This window comes from Rhinoraja longicauda, chromosome 28 (assembly GCF_053455715.1).
Source record: "Rhinoraja longicauda isolate Sanriku21f chromosome 28, sRhiLon1.1, whole genome shotgun sequence".
Lineage (NCBI taxonomy): Eukaryota > Metazoa > Chordata > Chondrichthyes > Rajiformes > Arhynchobatidae > Rhinoraja > Rhinoraja longicauda.
In genome coordinates this window covers 26,778,779-26,801,692 of record NC_135980.1, presented here as the reverse complement: position 1 = coordinate 26,801,692, position 22,914 = coordinate 26,778,779, and the positions used below count along the sequence as shown (strand labels likewise).

The window sequence follows — 22,914 nt, the reverse complement described above, 5'->3', positions numbered from 1 at the left end:
GGGTGCTGTCCGTACAGAGTTTGTACGTTCTCCCCGTGACCTGCGTGAGTTTTCTCCGAGATCTTCGGTTTCCTCCCACACTCCAAAGACGGACAGGCATGTAGATTCATTGGCTAGGTGTATGGGTAAATTGTCCCTAGTGTGTGTAAGATAGTGTTAATGTGCGGGGATCGCTGTTCGGCCCGGACTCGGTGGGCCGAAGGGCCTGCTTCCACGCTGTGTCTCTAAACTAAACTAAAGGTCGAGATCTCCATGTTGGGGTGGGTTGGGTAATGGCCCCAGTGCCGTCCAGCATGTACACTTCTGTTTATAGGTCAACCCCTCTATGCAGGGGGTCTCCATCTTTGCGTATAGAGACCGCACAGTGCGGCACGGTGGCGCAACGGTAGAGTTGCCGCCTCACAGCGCCAGGGATCCGGGCTCGATCCTGTGCAGAGTTAGTACGTTCTCCCCATGACCGAGAAAACCCACACAGTCACGGGGTAAACTTGTGAACTACACACACACACACACACACAGCACCCGTAGTCAGGATCGAACCCGGGTCTCCGGCGCTGTGAGGCGGCAACTCTATACCGCTGCACCACCCTGCTACACGCCCTACAAGATTTCCTCCATCCTCACCTCTTCCACCCCTTACCTGTATCCACCTATCGCTCACCAGTCTTTGTCTTACCCCTCCTCTCATCCAGCTTTCTCTCCCCCCCAACTACAATCAGTTAAGAATGGTCCCAACTTGAAATATCACCTATCAATGTTCTCCAGAGATGCTGCCTGACCCCCCCTCCCCCCGCGAGTTACTCCAGTACTTTTGTGCTTTAAAAAAAAATTAAACCTACATCTGCAGTTCCCTGTGGTGTGTCTCCAAAGTGGAAGAAACCCCTTTATCCGGAGTGAGCAGAAACGTTGATGGAATGGAACAGGGTCGCTCAGGCTACAATCTCAACTAAAGGATTGTCCAATCTCCATAGATAGTGTGTATGTATTAAAGATAGGCACAAAACACTGGAGTAACTCAGCGGGACGGGCAGCATCTGTGGAGGGAAGGGAATAGTGGGTGACTTTGGGGGCCGGGAACCCTTCTTCAGGTAAATAACTAAAACGAGAGACCAGTCTGGAGAAGGGTCTCGCCCCAATCATCCCTTCTCTTCTCTCCACATATGCTGCCCGACCCGCTGAGTTACAATAGACAATAGGTGCAGGAGGAGGCCATTTGGCCCTTCGAGCCAGCACCGCCATTCAATGTGATCATGGCTGATCATTCTCAATCAGTACCCCGTTCCTGCCCTCTCCCCGTACCCCCTGACTCCGCTATCCTTAAGAGCTCTATCTAGCTCTCTCTTGAATGCATTCAGAGAATTGGCCTCCACTGCCTTCTGAGGCAGAGAATTCCACAGATTCACAACTCTCTGACTGAAAAAGTTTTTCCTCACCTCAGTTCTAAATGGCCTACCCCTTATTCTTAAACTGTGTGTGGCCCCTTGTTCTGGACTCCCCCAACATTGGGAACATGTTTCCTGCCTCTAACGTGTCAAACCCCTTAATAATCTTATACGTTTCGATAAGATCCCCTCTCATCCTTCTAAATCCCAGCATTTACTCCAGCATTTTAATGTGTCTTACCCTTGGGTTTGAAAACCAACATCTTGCAGTTCTCTCCTGCACATGGAACGAGATGTGGACACCTTACTTCTGAAAGGCCAACTAGCAGCTACTAATGTTCAGGGCCGGCCTGCCGGCCAATGCACACGAGATGTTTGCCGACCGGTCTCAAATAAGGGCCAATTGAAATGAAGGGAGAGGGTTACTTTCAAGGGGGGGGTGGGTGGGTGGGTGAATGATTGACGGCCTCCTTGCCCAATGGAGACAGGGGTTTGGTGTTGGGGGCTTGATGGACGAGTGTTGAGCCCAATGAAGGCGGAGGAGGTGTAGCGAGCGTTGTGTCAGTTTCTTGCACTGTATCAATTCTGGTGCGGCTCCCGAGGTCGACATGCAACACTTTGGGAGCAACTTTTGGGTAAGTAACGGGGTTAATGCATAGGGGGAAAGGGGGGGAAGGGGGAAAGGGGGGGGTAGGTGAAGGGGTGAAGCCGGCTCAGCCCCCCTCCAACCCAACCCACCCCGAGTTGTAGGGAGAGGAGAGGAGAGGAGAGGAGAGGACCGTGCAGTGTAGTGCAAAAAGAGGGGCTGGCAGTGATCGTGTGTGTCGCCCCCTCGGCTACACATGGAACCCCTCTCTCTCTCTCTCTCTCTCTCTCTCTGTGTGTGTGTGGGGGGCACAGCTGGCTCCACATCGCTCCTCTCCCCGTCCGGCCTGGGCGACAGCAGGCGAGCGGCACCCAACAAATGCCGACTGTTTCATGCTACAACACAAAATGCAAATTGAATGCATCAGAATTTCCTGCAGCCGAGCGTGTGTGAGTCTCTCTCCGCGTGTGTGTGTGTAAATGTGTGTGTATATGTGTGTGTGTATATATGTGTGTGTATATATGTGTGTGTATGTGTATATATGTGTGTGTGTATATATGTGTGTGTATATATGTGTGTGTATGTGTATATATATGTGTGTGTATGTGTGTGTGTGTGCGCCTCTACACGTCGCTGCCTCTCTCTACCCTCCCTGTCACCCTCTCGGTAATTTGTGTGTGTCTCTTTAACTCTTTGCACACTCGTCTTTCTGTCACTCCCTTTGTGCAGTCGTGTGTCTCTCTTTCTCACCTCTGTGCCTTTGACTATGTGTGTGTGTGTGTATATATGTGCGTATATGTATACGTGTGTATATGCATGTGTGTATACGTGTATATGTGCATATGCGTGTATATATGTGTAAGTATATGTGCGCGTGTGTGTATGTGTTTGTATATATGTGAGTGTATATGCATGTGTGTATATATGTGCGTGTGTATGTGTGCGTGTATATATGTGTGTATATATGTATGTATAAATATGTGTGTGTATATGTGTGTGCATATGCGTGTGTGTGTGTATGCGTGTGTATGCATATGCGTGCATGTATGCATATGCGTGCGTATATATATATAAGTGTGCGTGTGTATGTGTCTGTGTATATGTGCCTGTGTGCATATGTGTCTGTGTGTGTATGTATGTCTGTGTATATATGCATGTGTGTGTGCGTGTGTGTGTGTGTGTATGCGTGTGTGTGTGTGTGTATATGCGGGTGTCTGTGTATGTCTGTATATATGCGTGTGTGTGTATATATGTGCATGTGTGTATATGCACGTGTGTGTATATGCACGTGTGTGTATATATGTGCGTGTGTGTATATGCGTGTGTGTGTGTATGTGTCTGTGTATATATATGCGTGTGTGGGTATATGTGTCTGTGTATATATGCGTGTGTGTGTATATGCGTGTGTGTATATGCGTGTGTGTATGTATCCATATATTTCTGCTTATATATGAATCTCCCAATATTGGGTAATGGGGAATTGGAATGTTTGTGTGATTTAGGCAATAAATAATGTGGTGAAATAGTGAATCAGTTTTTGTTAAATCTATCGATGAAATAACGATGGTTATGTGCACCTCATCATTTGTCTATTTATTTGGAGAAGGGGGAGGGGGTAAGAATCAGTCTGAAGAAGGGTCCCGACTCAAAACGTCACCCATGCCTTTCGTCCAGAGATGCTGGCTGACTCACTGAGTTACTCCAGCATTTTTGCATCTATCTTCCCCAGAAACAGACCCTTTGGCCTGTCGTATCCGACAAATTATTTCTGTTTCAGTGATGCCTTTCACAATCTAACCTCCCCACCCCCTCCCGAGTACTTTGTCCTGTGTGATAGGTGTTACATTGTAGGTTAATTGGCTGGGTAAAGGTAAAGGTAAAAATTGTCCCTAGTGGGTGTAGGATAGTGTTAATGTACGGGGATCGCTGGGCGGCACGGACTTGGTGGGCCGAAAAGGCCTGTTTCCGGCTGAATATATATGATATGATATGATAATAATCTAACCGCGAACAGTCCTCCCTGCTTTTAAATGAGGTTGGGTTGAGAGGTAGATATTGATCAGGAATATGTCCCCCTGCCTTTCAAAAATCATTTTTTACACCTACCTAGGAATTTTTTACACCTACCTAAGGCATCTGTTTCAGGTCTCGACTAAAAGCCGGCAGTTTCAGTTCTGTAGCGCCTCCCTCAGTACAACAAGGCAAGACCTAGATTGAGAGACCTGCAAAGCCAAGGCTGAGACCGATGGAAGTAACCATTTGGCGTCAAAGGTGATGGGTAGAAGGCGGGAGAATGGGGTTGAGAGGGAAAAATAACTCAGCCATGATTAAACGGCAGAGTAGACTCGATGGGCCGAAGAGCTTGATTCTTTTAGTTTAGTTTAGAGATACCACCCGGAAACAGGCCCTTCAGCGCCGGCCAGCGATTTGGCACTATCCTAAACACTAGGGACAATTTTGCAATTTTTACCAAAGCCAATTAACCCACAAACCTGCACGTCTTTGGAGTGTGGGAGGAAACCGGTGCACCCGGAGAAAACCCACGTGGTCACGGGGAGAACGTACGTACTCGGTACAGACGGCACTCTTGGTCAGGATCGGACCCGGGTCCTCTGGCGCTGTGAGGCGGCAACTCCACCGCTGCGCCACCGCGCCGCCCCTACAGAATTCTGATCCTGTGTCCCACGTCCAGTTAGACTGGGGCTGATCTGCTCAATTCCTCTGTCTGCTCGCTGTGTTCCTTGATGGCTTTTTCACACGGAGGATGGTGGGCACATAGAACGAGCGGCCAGAGGAAGGAAGGGGTGGAGATGGGTACAATTACAAAATTTAATTGTAAAACAAAAATCACTTGGTCAGGTACATGGAAGGGAGTTTGGTTTGCGTTATGGTCTGGGCTGCGTCCACAATTCTCTGCAATTTCTTGCGGTCTTGGCTGGAGCTGTTCCCAAACCCTGCTGCGAGATAGGGTTGGAGGTGAGATGGGCCAAGTGGAACCAGCTTGGGTCAGATGACTTGGCCGGCATGGGCATGTTGGGCCGAAGGGCCTGTTTCTGTGGAAGACAGATACGATATCCACTGGATGAATTTAAGAGAGAGTTTAAGAGAGAGTTAGATAGAGCTCAAGGGGCTAGCGGAATCAAGGGATATGGGGGGGAAGGCAGAAACGGGGTACTGATTATGGATGATCAGCCATGATCACATTGAATGGCGGTGTTGGCTCGAAGGGCCAGATGGCCTCCTCCTGCACCTATTTTCTATGTTTCTATGTTTAAAAATGCTGGAGTAACCTGGCGGGTCAGGCAGCATCTCTGGAGAAAAGGAATAGGTGACGTTTCGGGTCGGGACCCTTGTCCAGACTATTTCCGTTTCTGTTCCGGCCTATTTCTGTGTTGTGCAACTCTGCAACGTTACAGAATCAATGTGTTTGGTGATTAGCAATTGGCAGAGGCAGCACCCTCTCCTTGCCCCAGTGACTGTTGTGCGTCACTGGTGGATAGAGTTACCTTGTGTCACCACAGTGCATGGGACAATGGTGGCACACATCAAGAGTGTTATGTGATTTCTCATTCAACAGTATCTGATTATGTTGCTATTGCTTTGTATTCCCCCGAGTTGGGAAGATTAAGGGATGATCTAATTTTGCGGGGTTTTTTTTTAGGATGATTGAGATTTGATACAGAATCTGTTTCTGTTGACTGGGGGAGTGATGAGGAGGAAGAGGCAATGTTAGACTGAGGGGAAAACCATTCGGGGCGATGTGAGGAGGCACATCCTTGCACAGAGTATTGGAATGGAGGAACCCCTCCATAAAGTAGCTGCTGAAGCTGTTTTCTTCCATCCATTTGTCCCATCTCTCGTTCCTCTCTACCCCGACTCTCAGTCTGACGAAGGGTCTCGACACAAAACGCCCCCTCTTCCTTTCCTCCAGAGACGTTGCCTGAGCCGCTGAGTTACTCTGGCCTTTTGCGTCTGTTTTCAGTTCAAACCAGCATCTGCATTTTCTCCCTACACATTAGTTTTTGTTTGTGTTTAGTTTGTCACTTCTGGTGCAGTGAAAACCATTTTTTGTCGCGTGCTACCCAGTTCAGCGGAAAGACGAGACATAATTACAATCGTTTACTTCGAGAGGGCTCGTATACAAAAGCAGGGATGTGATGCTGAGGCTCTATAGAGCGCTGGTCGGGCCGCATTTGGAATATTGTGGGCAGTTTTGGGCGCCGTATCCGAGGAAGGATGTGCTGGCTCTGGAGGGAGAGGGTCCAGAGGACGTCCACAAGAACGATCCCAGGAATGAGTGGGTTAACCTATGTTGAGCGTTTGTCAGCACTGGGCTTGTACTCGCTGGAGTTTGGAAGAATGAGAGGGGGACCTCATTGAAACGTACAGAATAGCGAAAGGCTTGGATAGAGTGGATGTGGAGAGGATGGTTTCCACTAGTGGGGGAGAGTCGAGGACTAGAATTAAAGGACGTTCTCTTAGGAAGGAGATGAGAAGAAATGTCTTTAATCAGAGGGTGGTGAATCTGTGGGATTCTTTGCCACAGAAGGCTGTGGAGGCCAAGTCAGTGGGTATTTTTAAGGCAGAGATAGATAATACTGGTTGAGCCACCATCTATCACATTGGAGACATTTGGACTATCTTTAATCGGACACTACTGGACTTTGTCTTGCACTAAATGTTATTCCCCTTATCCTGTATCGGTACACTGTGGACGGCTCGATTGGAATCATGCGTAGTCTTTCCGCTGACTGGTTAGCACGCAACAAAGAAGCTGTTCACTGTACCTCGGTACACGTGACAACAATCTAAACTAAACTTTCCGTTTGGTGGACCTTGCTGACTACATTTTGAGTGTTGCGTTCTCTATATCACAGCGGTTTAGTTTAGGGATGCAGCGTGGAAACAGGCCCTTCGGCCCATTGAGTCCATGCCGGCCAGCGATCACCCCGCGCACCAGTTCTATGTTATCCCACTTTTGCATCTTTCACACTAGTTACACAAGCCAATTAACCTTCAACACTGTGTGCCTTTGGAGTGTGGGAGGAAACGGGAGCACTCGGAGAAACGGGTCACAGGGAGAACGTACAAACTCTGCACAGACAGGCACCCGTAGTCAGGATCGAACCCGGGACTCTAGCGCTGTAAGGCAGTGACACCACCGTTACACCACTGTGCTGCCCCAGTTCAATGCTGTATCATCGACCAGGCACTGTGGGATGTTCTGAGACCATGAGACAGAAGGCAGTCGGGAGCCAACTTGCCCCTCTCCTTCCTCCCACACCCCCTACGCCACCACACAGCCATTGTTTATGTGCTCAATGCCCAAGGAAGGTGGCCCGGTGGCGCAGCGATAGAGTTGCAGCCTCACAGCGTCAGAGACCCCTGTTCAATCCTGATTACAGGTGCTTGTCCCTACGGAGTTTGCACCTTCTCCCTCTGACTACTTAGTGCAAGGTAAAGTCCGACCAAAGATAGTTTGAAGGTCTCCAATGAGGTAGATGGTAGCTCGGGACCGTTCTCTAGTTGATGATATTTCCTTGATAACAGCAGGGATGAAACTGTCCCTGAATCAGGAGGAGGTGTGCACTTTCACACTTCTGTACCTCTTGCCTGATGGGAGAGGGGGAAGAGGGAGTAACTCAGCGAGTCAGGCAGCATCTCTGGCGAACATGGTTAGATGACGTTTCAGATCGGCAAGAAGGATCCTGACCCACAACTATCCATGTTCTCCAGAAATGCTGCCTGACCCGCTGAGTTACTCCAGCACTTTGTATCCCCTGTGATAGAAATACACAGCTCTTGTTTTGTTGGTAAACTGTAAAAATATCTCCTGTCTTTTAGGGGTTAGGGTGGAAAGGCTGGGGTTCAGAGTTCACCCTGATGTAGAGGCTTTAAGATTGACACAAAATGCTGGAGTAACTCAGCGGGTCAGGCAGCATCTCTGGAGAACATGGAAAGTTGTGGGTCAGGATCCTACTTGCCGACCTGAAACGTCATCTAACCATGTTCGCCAGAGATTCTCTGCCTCAGAAGGCAGTGGAGGCCAATTCTCTGAATGCATTCAAGAGAGAGCTGGATAGAGCTCTTAAGGATAGCGGAGTCAGGGGGTATGGGGAGAAGGCAGGGACGGGGTACTGATTGAGAATGATCAGCCATGATCACATTGAATGGCGGTGCTGGCTCGAAGGGCCGAATGGCCTCCTCCTGCACCTATTGTCTATTGTATCTCTGGAGAGAAGAAATGGGTGGGACATTTTGGGGTCGAGGCCTTTCTTCAGACTGAGAGTCAGGGGAGAGGGAGACTAGAGATATGGAAGGGTGAGGTGTGAAAAGGACAGATCAAAGCAGACGATGATCAAAAGAAAAGTAGGCTGGTTGATTGTTGGCTGTTGGGGAGGTGGACTACGAAGCACACAATTAGAAACATTAAGGGAAAGAGGAGGAGATGAGTTGTAACCGAATAGGCTAACAAAGCTCAGAGACGAAACAGTCTCCTGCCATCCCCGTGTTCTGCGACCTTTAAATGCACCAAATAACATGGAATGAGCCCGGCGGCCTGAATAATTCAGTGCTTTCCCAACTCTAAGCACAAAAACCAAACGTGCATGTAATTAATAGATTGGAAATGGAACTCCTGGAGGTAGCGAGGCCGCGCTGGCGTGCTGGCGTACTGAGCATCCGTGAATGATTACAGGCACAACTCCCTCTGCACCTGCCCTCATTTCCTTAAATATTCCCGCATCCACTCTGCCGCCTCCCGTTCCCCCAGGACTGCACGTAGTCACGCCCAGTGTGTGGGGAGGATGTGCCAGTGGATTTTCAAACGCAGGCCTGCCGCCATCTGCCACTTTCTCCCGGCTTCCACGTCTTATCGGATTTTCTTTTCCATCTTTTCTGGTTTTCTTCGCAAAACCCCCTCTCCCCCCCCCCCCCCCTCCAAATGTCTCCCACAAAACCGCGTGTGTCTGTGTGCGTGTCTCTGTCTGTGTATATCTGTATGTCTCTGTGTCTATCTGTGTGTGTGTGTCTCTGTCTGTGTCTATCTGTGTGTCTCTGTCTGTGTATCTGTGTGTCTCTGTGTCTATCTGTGTGTGTGTGTCTCTGTCTGTGTCTATCTGTGTGTCTCTGTCTCATTTTGTGTCTTTCTGTCTGTCTGTCTGTCTCTGTCTATCTGTCTGTCTCTGTTTGTGTCCATCTGTGTCTATCTATGTGTCTGTGTCTATCTGTGTGTGTGTGTGTGTGTGTGTCTATCTGTGTGTGTGTGTGTGTGTGTGTGTGTGTGTGTGTGTGTGTGTGTGTGTGTGTGTGTGTGTGTGTGTGTGTGTGTGTGTGTGTGTGTGTGTGTGTGTGTGTGTGTGTGTGTGTGTGTGTGTGTGTGTGTGTGTGTGTGTGTGTGTGTGTGTCTGTGTCTGTGACTCTCTCAAGATGCCATACCATTCTCTGTGACTACAAATATCAAGAAGACACAAGCATTTTTGTTGTGCCCATCATTTTGGTTTGATTTTTGTCGTGCCCACCTTTCCTGTTAAAGAACGGTCTTGCTGAAGGGTGCCCCTTGTAACATGGCAAACCTGGCAGGCAGGTCCCTGAGCAGCAACACGTACTCCCCTCCCTGACCCACCGCCCCTCCCCACCTCTGCAGTACACATCTGCTCGTCCAGCCCAGTCAATGGGTTTCCACTGGCACGCCGGCCCCATCGTGTTATTCCAAAGCAGCGGCAATCTCATTTTTATAAAATATTTTCCTTTCAAAGTCTTGGAACATCTTGAATGCTCCTGGAGTGATACAGCGTGGGAACAGGTCCTTCCGCCCAACTTGCCTACACTGACTAACACGCCCCAGCTACACTAGTCCCACCTGCCCGCGTTTGGCCCGTGTCCCACCAAGCCTGTCCTATCCATGGACAGTCTAGATGTTTCTTAAATGATGCGATCGTTGAGTCTTTGCACTTTGGACCTGTTGCGTTCGGCGTTGGAATGTTTTCCAAACCTGGGGAGGTGGGCCGGACAGTGCGGTGGGGGTACAATCTGCATTTAAACTGCGTTTTGTTCTCCAAACAAAACTGTGCACTCTACCGTTGACTAATGATAACTGACACCGTGCTTACGTTCACACGTGTCGTTGTTACATTAACGTGTCTTATTAACCCAGAGAGTTGTGAATCTGTGGAAATCCCTGCCACAGAAGGCAGTGGAGGCCAATTCACTGGATGAATTTAAAAGGGAGTTAGATAGAGCTCTAGGGGCTAGCGGAATCAAGGGATATGGGGAGAAGGCAGGCACGGGTTACTGATTATGGATGATCAGCCATGATCACAATGAATGGCAGTGCTGGCTCAAAGGGCCAAATGGCCTCCTGCTGCACCTATTTTCTATGTTACATAAAAACAATTACTTTTTATTACCAGTGCTTACTATCCAAAGACGGTGGCACGGTGGCGCAGCGGTAGAGTTGCTGCCTCACAGCGCCAGAGACCCGGGTTCGATCCTGACTACCGACGCTGTCTGTACGGGGTTTGTACGTTCTCCCCGTGACCACGTGGGTTTTCTCCGGGTGCTCGGGTTTCCTCCCACACTCCAAAGACGTGCAGGTTTGTAGGTTAATTGGCTTCGATAAAATTGTAAATCGTCCCTCGTGTGTGTAGGATAGTATTAGTGTACGGGGGGGGGGTCGCTGGTCGGCGTGGACTCGGTGGGCCGAAGGGTCCGTTTCAACGCTGCATCTCTAAACTAAACTAAAGTAATTATCAGCAAGACTGTCAATAGTTCACGGACAACACTGCAACGCTGCAATGCCCGCAGTCCCGTGCATGTAATGGCAGAAGTCTTGAACGCAAACATTAGTTCCTTCCCTAACTGCATGGGAGGCCGGAGTCGTGGCAGTTCCTTCCCCTTGGCTCACTGGGTGCGGTATTTACAAGAGCAATCTGCACAATTTAGGCCAGGCAAGGCAGAGAAATGACCATTGATTTCAATAGACAATAGACAATAGGTGCAGGAGGAGGCCATTCGGCCCTTTGAGCCAGCACCGCCATTCAATGTGATCATGGCTGATCATTCTCAATCAGTACCCCGTTCCTGCCTTCTCCCCATACCCCCTGACTCCGCTATCCTTAAGAGCTCTATCTAGCTCTCTCTTGAATGCATTCAGAGAATTGGCCTCCACTGCCTTCTGAGGCAGAGAATTCCACAGATTCACAACTCTCTGACTGAAAAAGTTTTTCCTCATCTCCGTTCTAAATGGCCTACCCCATATTCATAAACTGTGTGGCCCCTTGTTCTGGACTCCCCCCAAACATTGGGAACATGTTTCCTGCCTCTAACGTGTCCAACCCCTTAATAATCTTATACGTTTCGATAAGATCTCTTTTCATCCTTCTAAATTCCAGTGTATACAAGCCTAGTCGCTCCAATCCAATAGAGGAGAACGGCCATGTGGAACACAAATAACGAGAATCTGGATTATGATCGTTGAATTGATTTGGTTCCGCATAAACGCTGTTAGTAACAGTAGGTTCTGTACATAGAGCCCGTGCTATTTCTGCTCTGGTCGGCCTTTCTTCCGAAAGTGAACCAAAATGGCACCCAGACGTCATCACTTCAAGTAATACATATTAAAAGATTCTTAATCTTATTCGTTGCTATTTTCCTACCTACAGAACCATAATGCGTGTCTGCTAAAGATATGAACATTCTGGCTTTTTAAAATTCACAAGAGTTTGTACAAGTTACGAAAAAAATTGCTTCCGCGTGAGGCCACACACGTGACCAGTGATATTTGACCTCTGACCCCCAAAACAAACATTGTCAGCATAACATATACAAAATATTTCCTCTTGATAAACGTTGACATGTATACAGTACAAAACAATATGCCTGTAATGCTTTCAGAATTAGAAGAGATGTATTCCACAATTGTTCATGTTTTTGATCACACACATGTGACTGAGAATGGCCCTGGTGGGGTTTGGTGTGTGTGTGTGTGTAGAGGGAGCCTTGCTCTCTCTCCAGTCATGTGAGTCAATCCATTTCCTGACAAGATTACCCTGGTCTAGATACAAACATAGAAAGGAAACTGTTCACTTGAACTCTTGAGAGTTGAACCTAATCAGTTAACAGCCGCCACTATCAGATGTGAAGGAAGTCCATGAGTTCTTGCGTGATTCTGAGCCTGAACAAGGGCTCTCGACCCCAAACCTCACCCGTTCCTTCTCTCCAGAGACGCTCCTGCCTGCCCCGCCGAGTTACTCCAGCTTTTTGTGTCTCTCCTCGCGTCAAAATGTGAAATGTTTTAGGAGAGAGAAATAGGCCATTGATAGGTGGGGCTAATCTATGCAAACCAGAGCGATTCTGAAAAGCTCAACGGTCAGAGTCGTAGAGTGATACAGTGTGGAAACAGGCCCTTAGGCCCACCCTGCCCACACCGGCCAACATGTCCCAGCCACACTAGTCCCACATGCCCGTGTTTGGCCCATATCCCTCCAAACCTGTCCTTTCCATGTACCTGTCTAACTGTTTCTTAAACGTTGCGATAGTCCCAGCCTCAACTACCTCCTCTGGCAGCTCGTTCCATACCCCCACCACCCTTTGTTTGAAAAGGTTACCCCTGGGATTCCTATTAAATCTTTTCTCCTTCACCTTAAACCTGTGTCCTCTGGTCCTCGATTCACCTACTTTGGGCAAGAGACTGTGTGCATCTACCCAGATCTATTCCTCTCGTTAGTTTAATGGTTCTTTATAATCATGTGTACCAAGTTACAGTGAAATTATATTTTCTTGCATACAGACAGGTAAGACTATTGCCATACATCAATCTGTACAATCCCTGGTTAAGTTACAGAATGCATAGAAACAGCCCACTGAGTCCATAAGCAAGAGTCGCCAAGTTTTGATGCCATTTTCAGAGTCCCGGCTGCTACTGGCCATATAAAGGCGTGTTGCAGACGCAGCCATGATCGGGGCGGCACGGTGGCGCAGCGGTAGAGTCGCTGCCTCACAGCGCCAGGGACCCAGGTTCGATCCTGACCATGGGTGATGTCTGTATGGAGTTTGTACGTTCACCCTGTGACCTGCCTGGCTATGCTCCAGTTTCCTCCCGCGTTCCAAAGACGTGTAGGCTTGCAGGTTAATTGGCATCTGTCATTTGTAAATTGTCCTCAGCGTGTCGGACAGTGCTAGTACACGGGCTGATCGCTAGTCGGCGCGGACTCGGTGGGCCGAGGGGCCTGTTTACTCATTGTATCTCTAACGTCTAGAGAGCAACTGAGCCTCGTGGCGGGTCTTGATGCTGAGTTGATTTGAGGGTTGGCATGGCAGCTCAGGAAATGGAAGGGGAAGTGGTGACTTGCACAGTAATATCACACACCTCACCTGTTCACATCTTCCACATCCTGTTTAATGTTACTTTCCTGTTTGATGTCCTCTCCGACTAACCCTCAGTCTTGCCTGGCAAGAGCTGGCTGTTGTAGTTTGAATGCACTGGGGCCTGAGCTTCGAAATATCAACACTAACCCCTTTGTATTTCCATCTGAAGACAGACACAAAATGCTGGAGTAACTCAGCGGGTCAGGCAGCATCTCTGGAGAGAAGGGATGCGTGACGTGTCGGGTCGAGACCCTTCTTCAGAGTGGAGGGACATGGGCCAAACGTGGGCAGGGAGTGTAAGGATTAGTGTAGATGGGCGGTGTGGGCAAGTTGGGCTGAAGGGCCTATTTACACCCTGTATGACTATGACTCTATAACTGTCAGCCTGAAGAAGGGTCTCGACCCGAAATGTCACCTATTCCTTTTCTCTCGAGATGCTGCCTGACTCGCTGAGTTAGTCCAGCATAATTTTGTGACTACTGTATCTTTGGTGTAAACTAGCATCTGCAGTTCTTCTCTGCACCTGTCTTCCCCATCTTTTAGTTTTAGTTTTAGAGATACAGCGCGGAAACTGGCCCTTCGGCCCACCGGGTCCGCGCCGACCAGCGATCCCCGCACACTAACACTATCCCACACGCACTATGGACAATCTTTTCATTTATCAAGCCAATTAACCTACAATAGACAATAGACAATAGGTGCAGGAGTAGGCCATTCAGCCCTTCGAGCCAGCACCGCCATTCAATGCGATCATGGCTGATCACTCTCAATCAGTACCCCATTCCTGCCTTCTCCCCATACCCCCTCACTCCGCTATCCTTAAGAGCTCTATCCAGCTCTCTCTTGAAAGCATCCAACGAACTGGCCTCCACTGCCTTCTGAGGCAGAGAATTCCACACCTTCACCACTCTCTGACTGAAAAAGTTCTTCCTCATCTCCGTTCTAAATGGCCTACCCCTTATTCTTAAACTGTGGCCCCTTGTTCTGGACTCCCCCAACATTGGGAACATGTTTCCTGCCTCTAATGTGTCCAATCCCCTAATTATCTTATATGTTTCAATAAGATCCCCCCTCATCCTTCTAAATTCCAGTGTATACAAGCCCAATCGCTCCAGCCTTTCAACATACGACAGTCCCGCCATTCCGGGAATTAACCTAGTGAACCTACGCTGCACGCCCTCCATAGCAAGAATATCCTTCCTCAAATTTGGAGACCAAAACTGCACACAGTACTCCAGGTGCGGTCTCACCAGGGCCCGGTAAAACTGTAGAAGGACCTCTTTGCTCCTATACTCAACTCCTCTTGTTACGAAGGCCAACATTCCATTGGCTTTCTTCACTGCCTGCTGTACCTGCATGCTTCCTTTCATTGACTGATGCACTAGGACACCCAGATCTCGTTGAACTCCCCCTCCTCCTAACTTGACACCATTCAGATAATAATCTGCCTTTCTATTCTTACTTCCAAAGTGAATAACCTCACACTTATCTACATTAAACTGCATCTGCCATGTATCCGCCCACTCACACAACCTGTCCAAGTCACCCTGCAGCCTTATTGCATCTTCCTCACAATTCACACAACCCCCCAGCTTAGTATCATCTGCAAATTTGCTAATGGTACTTTTAATCCCTGTACGTCTTTGGAGTGTGAGAGGAAACCGAAGATCTCGGAGAAAACCCACGCAGGTCACGGGGAGAACGCACAAACTCCCTACAGACAGCAGCCGTAGTCGGGATCGAACCCGGGTCTCCGGCGCTGCATTTGCTGTAAGGCTGCAACTCTACCGCTGCGCCACCGTGCCGCCGTGTGTCTCTTGAATTTATTACTATGGTAAAGGCACAGTTGCCGTAAAAATCCACGTCAGTGTTGGTGCCTGGAGTGGTGTTTACTAAGGTCTGTGGGACGAGAAACAAAATTAGATCATCCTCCTTCCGACAACAAGTATTCTCCTCAAGGAACAAGGCCATAAGTAAAGCTACACGGGAGGCCACTTGACCCCATTGTACTTGAGCCATACTTAAGTCTGCTCTGTGAATTGGAGCTGCTCCCTGCTCTTTCCCTGCTGTTCTGCAAATCTTTCCTCTTCTCTTTCCTCCAGGTGATCTAATTTAAGTTTAGTTTAGTTCAGAGACACAGCGCGGAAACGGGCCCTTCAGCCCATTGTGTCCGTGCCGACCAGCGATCACCCGGTACACAAGCACTATCCTACACACACACACACACACACACACACACACACACACACGCACACACGAGGGAACATGTACTATTTTTACCGAGGCCAATTAACCTACAAACCCGCACATCTTTGGAGTGTGGGAGGAAACCGGAGCACCCGGAGAAAACTCGCGCGGTCAATAGACAATGGGTGCAGGAGTAGGCTATTTGGCCCTTCGAGCCAGCACCGCCATTCACCGTGATCATGGCTGATCATGCACAGGGAGAACGGACAAACTCCGTGCAGACAGCACCCGTGGTCAGGATGGAACCCAGGTCTCCGGCGCTGTGGGGCAACGACTCTGCCGCTACGCCACCGTGCCGCACGACACGTGACAAGAAACAAAACTAAACTTAATCTCCTTCAAACACCGTGGGCCGAGTTTGGATCAGCATCTTCACGGGCAAGTCTGAGCAGATGGCTTGCAAACTGAAAGGAGCTGTTTGGGGGAAAGCTGTGGTTTCCGCACTGGAGTTGGCATTGTGATCCTCATCAAAGTCTCGCTTGGAAATTTGGAGTTAAAAACGAGGATTTGGAAGTCTGTTTGAGAAATGATTTTTTGTTGTTGCGGGGACAGTGAGAGGGGGGGGGGGGGTGGAGACAGAGGGGGGGGAGGGGAGAGATAACGAGATGGTGTGGGGGTGTTCGGGAGAGACGGCAGCTGAGATGGACCAGGGGAATAAAGAGGCACTTGTCTTGCACCTGTTGTTTTTGGACCCGTTACAACTCACTTCTTGCATCTAATTTGAGATCATTGCTTGCTCCAAACTGTCTGACATCATCAAATATTGTACTTCATTGGAATAATTACCATAATAGTTAACTCATTCAGGGGCCATACAATTGCACTTTGCACTTGATGAATCTTGCTCTATCATACAGTCACAGAGTCTTACAGCCTGGAAACAGGCCCCACAGCCCAACTTGCCCACACTGGCCAACATGTCCCATCCCACCTGCCTGTGTTTGGCCCATTTTCTTCCAAACCTGTCCTGTCCATGTATCTGTCCAAATGTTTATTTAAAATTGTGATACTACCTGCCTCAAATGCCCCCTCTGGCAACTCGTTCCATACACCCACCAACCTTTGTGTAGAACAAGTTAACCATCAGATTCCTATTAAATCTTTCCCCCCTCACCTTAAACCCATATCCACTGACTCGCGATTCCCCTATTGTGGGGAAGAGACTTTGTGCGTCTACCCGGTCTATTCCTCTCATGCTTTTGTACACCTCTATAAGATCACCCCTCCTGCGCTCCAAGGAATAGAGTCCCAGCCTGCTCAAACTCTCCCTATAGCTCAGGCCCCTCGAGTCCTGGCAACATCCTCGTAAATCTTCCCTGCACCCTTTCCAGTTTGGCAACATCTTTCCTATAACATGGTGCCCAAACCTGGACTCAATACTCTAAATGCGGCCTTGCCAACGTCTTGTACAACTACAACATAGAAACATGGAAAACAGCTGCAGGAGCAGGCCATTCGGCCCTTCGAGCCAGCACCGCCATTCAGTATGATCATGGCTGATCAGCTAAAATCAGTATCTCGTTCCTGCTTTTTCCCAATAACCTCACAACGTCTATACACTGGAATGTGGGACACTCTCATTTGGAGATGCAGCGTGGAAACTGGCCCTTCGGCCCATTGAGTCCACGCCAACCAGTGATCCCCGCACATTAACACGATCCTACACACACACTTGGAACAATTTACATTCATACCAAGACAATTTCCCTACAAACCTGTATGTCTTCCTGGTTTCCTGGATTCCTCCCACACTCCAAAGACTTGAAGGCTAAGTGGGTTGGTATAATTGTAAGTTGTCCCTAGTGTTTAGGATAATGTTCGTGTATCGCCGGTCGCCGCGGAATCAGCGGGCCAAAGGGCTTGTTCCCGCGCTGTCTCTCTAAACTAAACTAAAACGATGGCCCCGATTTCACCGTTATGGGACAGGAGGAGGGTGTTTACTGAGTCCGAAGAAGGGTCCCGACCCGAAACGTCAGCCGTCTTTTTTCTCCAGAGATGATGCCTGACCCGCTGAGTTACTCCAGCACTTTGTTGTGTTCGTAATGGCTGCTTCTCCTGCTGCCGACGGAGTTTGAACGGTTTGTGCCATTCTTCCCAATGCCGCGGTATAAAAGGGCTGTCTAACGTCAACTTACAATTATACCAAGCCACTGGCCGTTCTTGCATCCACTCGGACAAGGCCGGGTTGCCGGGCAACCGTGTTGCTCGGCAGCAGGGCCTGGTGGAGTGACAGGGTTGTGCTGGGTAATGTCGGCCCACCCCACTCCAGCACGTCGCCCCTCTGTCACTGACTGGCCCGCTCCTCACGTAGTACAAAGGGGGGGTCTGTGTTACTGGCTGCGGCCCTCCTTCCTTGCACGTCCCTCCTCCTCGGAACTGGCTGCCTTTCTGTAGAATGTGGTGCCTTCACCATTGCCATGGGATGGAATGGCCAAAAATATTTGGGCTAATCGGCCCCTCCCCCCCTCTTACCGCCTCTCTCTGTCATAAACGTTGTAAGTTACAGGAGCAGAATTAGGCCATTCGGCCCATCAAATCTGCTCCTCCATTCAATCGTGGCACATCGATCTCTCCCACCTAACCCCGTTTTCCTTCCTTCTCGCTGGTTGTTGCGGCCGCCATTGGTGGAGCGGGAGCACGTGGCCGCTGGCTGGGTGAGGTCACGAGGGAGGGGGGGGTGTAGGGTGGGGGGGGGGGGGTGTGACGTCACCCTTTGTCTCGTATTTGGGAGTGAGGAAGTTGGCGACCCCACTAATACGGGACAAGGGCGGTCCAGTGCGGGACAAACTAATTTAGCCCAAAATACGGGATGTCCCGGCTAACACGGGACAGTTGGCAACACTAACTTCAAGTGAACGTTGCAGGTTCCAAAAAAAGCAGGAGAGGTTTCCCGATCTCCTGTCTGATTCCTGTATAGACTTGGGGGGCCATTATTTTTGACTTTGCACTGTTATTGTTGTTGACCAGAGTCGCACAGCATGGTCCCACCTTACCCACACCGACCAACATGCCTCATTCAACCCTAACACCCTGCCTAGCCATTGTTACACCATTGCTACTCTGCAACTCAATGCATTTTCTCAATTAACCACAGCCACCTCCACTCTCACACCCTCGTAGTTAAGTTCAGTTTGGAGATACAGCGTGGAAACAGGCCCTTCAGCCCACCGCATCCGCACCAACCAGCGATCCCTGCACACTAACACCACCCTACACACACGAGGCACAATCTACAATCACACCAAACCAATTAACCTACAAACCTGGACGTCTTTGGAGTGGAGTGGGGGGAAACTGAAGATCTCGGAGAAAACCCAGGCAGGTCACGGGGAGAACGTGCAGACAAGCACCCGTAGTCAGGGCCGATCATGGGTCTCTACCGTGCCGCCCGAATAGTTACCTTTATTTAGATTTCAGCTCTGAATTGTGTCACTCTCAGACTCGATGTAAGACTGCATAAATTGGCCAGAGGCTGCTTGGTGACAAGATTAACAATTAGCACTTTCTCATTGCATAAGATTAGTCCAATTTAGCCATTGTCCCAGCTGGGTTCCCAACATGTAGACAGAAGGAACAGCAGGTGTTGGAACACAAAAAAACATACACCTTGCTGGAGTAACCCAAGTCACAGGTGAGTCACTCCAGCACTGTGTCATTTTTGGGCACCCAAAGTGTTGATCTGATAAAGCAACTCGCATGCATTCCACATTAGACTTTAGACTTTAGCGATACAGCAGGGAAACAGGCCCTTCAGCCCACTGAGTAATCGCCGACCAGCAATGGGGGTGCCAACTATCTCACTCCCAAGTACGGGACAAGGTGACGTCACCGCCCCGCGCCCCACGTGACCTCACCCAGCCAGCGGCCCTGTGCTCCCGTACCACCAATGGCGGCCGCCCGGGCCGGGAGGCGGGTTGCTACGCAACCTCCGTTAGGCGGCGCCCGGGCCTCCGGGCCTACAGTGTTCGGAGCTAAAATGTCGGAAATCTAGAGTGTCGGGACCTAAACTGTCGGGGCCTAAACTGTCGGGGCCTAAACTGTCGGGGCCTAAACTGTCGGGGCCTACAGCGTCCGGGCCTACAGCGTCCGGGCCTACAGCGTCCGGGCCTACAGCGCCCCCCCAGCCCAAATACGGGATAAGGGCGGTCCCGGACGGGACAAACCAATTTAGCCCAAAATACTGGATGTCCCGGCTAATACGGGACAGTTGGCAACCCTAGCCAGCGATCACCCTGTACACTAACACTACCCGACACACACTCGGAACAATTAAAAATGTTACTGAAGGGCAATTAACCTACAAAACTGTAGGTCTTTGGAATGTAGGGGGGAAAACCGGAGCACCCGGAGAAAACCCACGCGGTCACGGGGAAAACGTGCAAACTCTGTACAGACAGCGCCTGCAGTCAGGATCGAACCCGGGTCTCCGGCGCTGCAAGGCAAGGATGCGCGGTGCTTCTCGAGTCTAGACAAAGGGAAATTATGGCAATTTAAAAGAAAATGCTTTTATATTAGAAATTGAATCCATTTCAAAGAAATTAATTTTGGTGTGGGAGGTTGGAACTGTCTCGCGGAGTTTGACTGAGCAGAGGCCAAACCTCGAGAGTCGCGGCAGCAATGGGACTTGGGCTGGAGATGACCAGGGTCCAGTAGCCTGATCTCTCTCTCTCTCTCTCTCTCTCTCAGCTGCAGTTATTTTCCTATACATCTCTCTCTCTCTCTCTCTCTCTCTCTCTCTCTCTCTCTCTCTCTCTCTCTCTCTCTCTCTCTCTCTCTCTCTCTCTCTCATTTGTCAGTCTCCGTGACTGCCGTTTCCATGTACGGTCCTCGTTAAATGTTGATGACAGATTGCGTGTCAGCAGCATCTTAACTATCGGCGGCTCGCTTTACACGGCCTGATTAATTGATGAAAGAGGAGAAGAAAATCCGCAGGCGATGGTGTGGAGACGGGCCGGTCGGTGTTTACTTCTGGTGATTCTCCAGCCCATCCTCCCGCTGACTCCGATCCCCTCACCGAGACGTCAAGCCTCATCTCCAGCCACCTAACCTTCCCGTCGAACGTAACCCGCCCTGCCCCTCCCCCCAATCTAGTATCTCGCTCTCCCATGCACGATGTTGATGAGTTTAGTTTATCGGCAGGTGCACCGAGGTACAGTGAAAAGCTGTCTTTGTTGCCCGCTGTCCTGTCAGCGGAAGGACGATACACGATTACAATCGAGCCGTCCGCAGTGTACGGTCACAATCATACTTTATTAGCCAAGTATGTTTTGCAACATACGTGGAGCTTCACTTGCCGTACAGTCATAACAATAAAAAGCAACAGGACACACAAAATCATTCCTCGTGTTGTAGGATGGAAACTGGAAACTGGATATAGCCCACAGCTGATCGATGTTCGGCATGGACTTAGTGGGCCGAAGGGCCTGCTTCCATGCTCTGAAGTAAACTAAACTAAACTGCCATGATCCAACAGTGGCAAGATAGACTAGAGGGGATGAATGGCCTCCTCCTGTCCCTTTTCCTCCTTCCAACACTCCTCTATGTTCCTTTGTCACGGTTGAACTTTCTCCCATTAAATCCTCCAGTCACTGACCTGGGGATTCGGCCGCCCTCTGTCTTTCTGAAGAAGTGGAAAGAAAGTAACTGCAGACGCTGGTTAATGGACAAAGTGCTGGAGTAACTCAGCAGATCTCAGGCAGCATCCCTGGAGATAGGGACAGAAGACGTTTCAGGTTGAGACCCTTCTTCAAAGAAACGTCACCTATCCATGTTCTCCAGAGTTACTCCAGCACTTTGTGTTCTTCCGCCTCTTTCTGAGTATTGCTAAGCGCCAAACTCTGTTGAAACATTCAACGACACAGGACTTTTTTAGGCAGTAGCTAATTGGCAAGGCCAGTAGCTAATTGGCAAGGCCAGTAGCTAATTGGCAAGGCCAGCAGCATAATCAAGGACCAGTCACACCTTGGCCACTCTCTCTTCTCCCCTCTCCCATCGGGCAAAAGGTACAGAAGTGGTGAAAACGCACACCCCCAGATTCAGGGACAGCTTCTTCCCAGCTGTTATCAGGCAACTGAACCACCCTACCACAACCAGAGAGCAGTGCTCAACCACTATCTACCTCAGCGGTGACCCTCGGACTATCTTTGATCGGGCTTGACCTTGCACTAAACGTTCTTCACATGATTCCCTTGATCCTGTACACTGTGGACGGCTCGATTGTAATCACGTACTGTCTTTCCGCTGACGGATAGCACGCAACAAAAAAAGCTTTTCACTGAACCTCAGTAGAGTCATAGAGTGATACCGCGTGGAAACAGGCCCTTCGGCCCATCTTGCCCACACTGGCCAACATGTCCCACCTACACCAGTCGCACCTGCCTGCGTTTTGCCCCATATCCCTCTAAACCTGCCCTATCCATGTACCTGTCGAAATGTTTCTCCAAAGTTGCGATAGTATCCAGAACTTTGTCCCCTCTCCTCACCCGGCCCCCCTTCAGCCTAAGTGCCCGGGGGCTGCCTCCCACAGCCGACCTGGAGGGCGCAGAAGGAAGGTAAGACCCCGCCCCCCCGCTTCTCCCGCCTGGCCCTTTGTTCTTGCGTCCGCCCGACCACGTTGCCTCCAATCAAGGTTCAGAGCAAGACCTCAAAAGATGTTGACAACAAAAATGTAGGTAGATGCACAGAGTAGGTGAATCGAGGACCAGAGGACATGGGTTTAAGGTGAAGGGGAAAAGATTTTAATAGGAATCTGATGGGTAACCTTTTCCACATAACGGTGGTAGGTGAATGGAACTAGCTGCTAGAAGAGGTAGTTGAGGCTGGGACTATCCCAACGTTTAAGGAGCAATTAGACAGGTACATGGATAGGACAGGTTTGGAAGGATATGGACTAAACAATGGCAGGTGGGACTAGTGTAGCTGGGACATGTTCGCCGGTGTGGGCAAGTTGGGCTGAATGGCCTGTTTCCACACTCTAGGACTCTATGATAGGGTTGCCAACTTCCTCGCTCCCAAATAAGGGACAAGGTGACGTCACCGCCCCACATGACCTCACCCAGCCAGCGGCCACGTGCTCCCCCTCCACCAATGGCGGCCACCCAGGCCGGGAGGCAGGTTGCTACACAACCTCCGTTGGGTGGTGCCCGGGCCTACACTGTCCGGGACTACAGCGGGCCCCGGGCCGACAGTGTCCGGGCCTGCAGTGTCCGGGCCTGCAGTGTCCGGGCCTGCAGTGTCCGGGCCTGCAGTGTCCGGGCCTGCAGTTTCCGGGCCTGCAGTGTCCGGGCCTGCAGTGTCCGGGCCAGCAGTGTCCGGGCCTGCAGTGTCCGGGCC

At 50.0% G+C, this 22,914-nt stretch overlaps 1 protein-coding gene across 3 annotated transcripts in view; it reads left to right on the top strand.

The window, feature by feature from the left end:
* Window positions 1-1,931: 1,931 nt before the first annotated feature.
* Window positions 1,932-22,914, top strand: part of LOC144607057 (F-BAR domain only protein 2-like) — a 73,697-nt gene continuing 52,714 nt past the window's right edge. For 2 of the 3 annotated variants that reach the window (XM_078423630.1, XM_078423628.1), the window contains exon 1: window positions 2,307-2,417. In XM_078423630.1, coding sequence (XP_078279756.1) covers window positions 2,361-2,417 — 57 coding nt within the window. In that variant the 5' untranslated portion in view covers window positions 2,307-2,360. Of the gene's footprint in view, window positions 2,018-2,306; window positions 2,418-22,914 lie in introns of those variants that run through there. The other variant, XM_078423629.1, reaches the window with a different exon arrangement.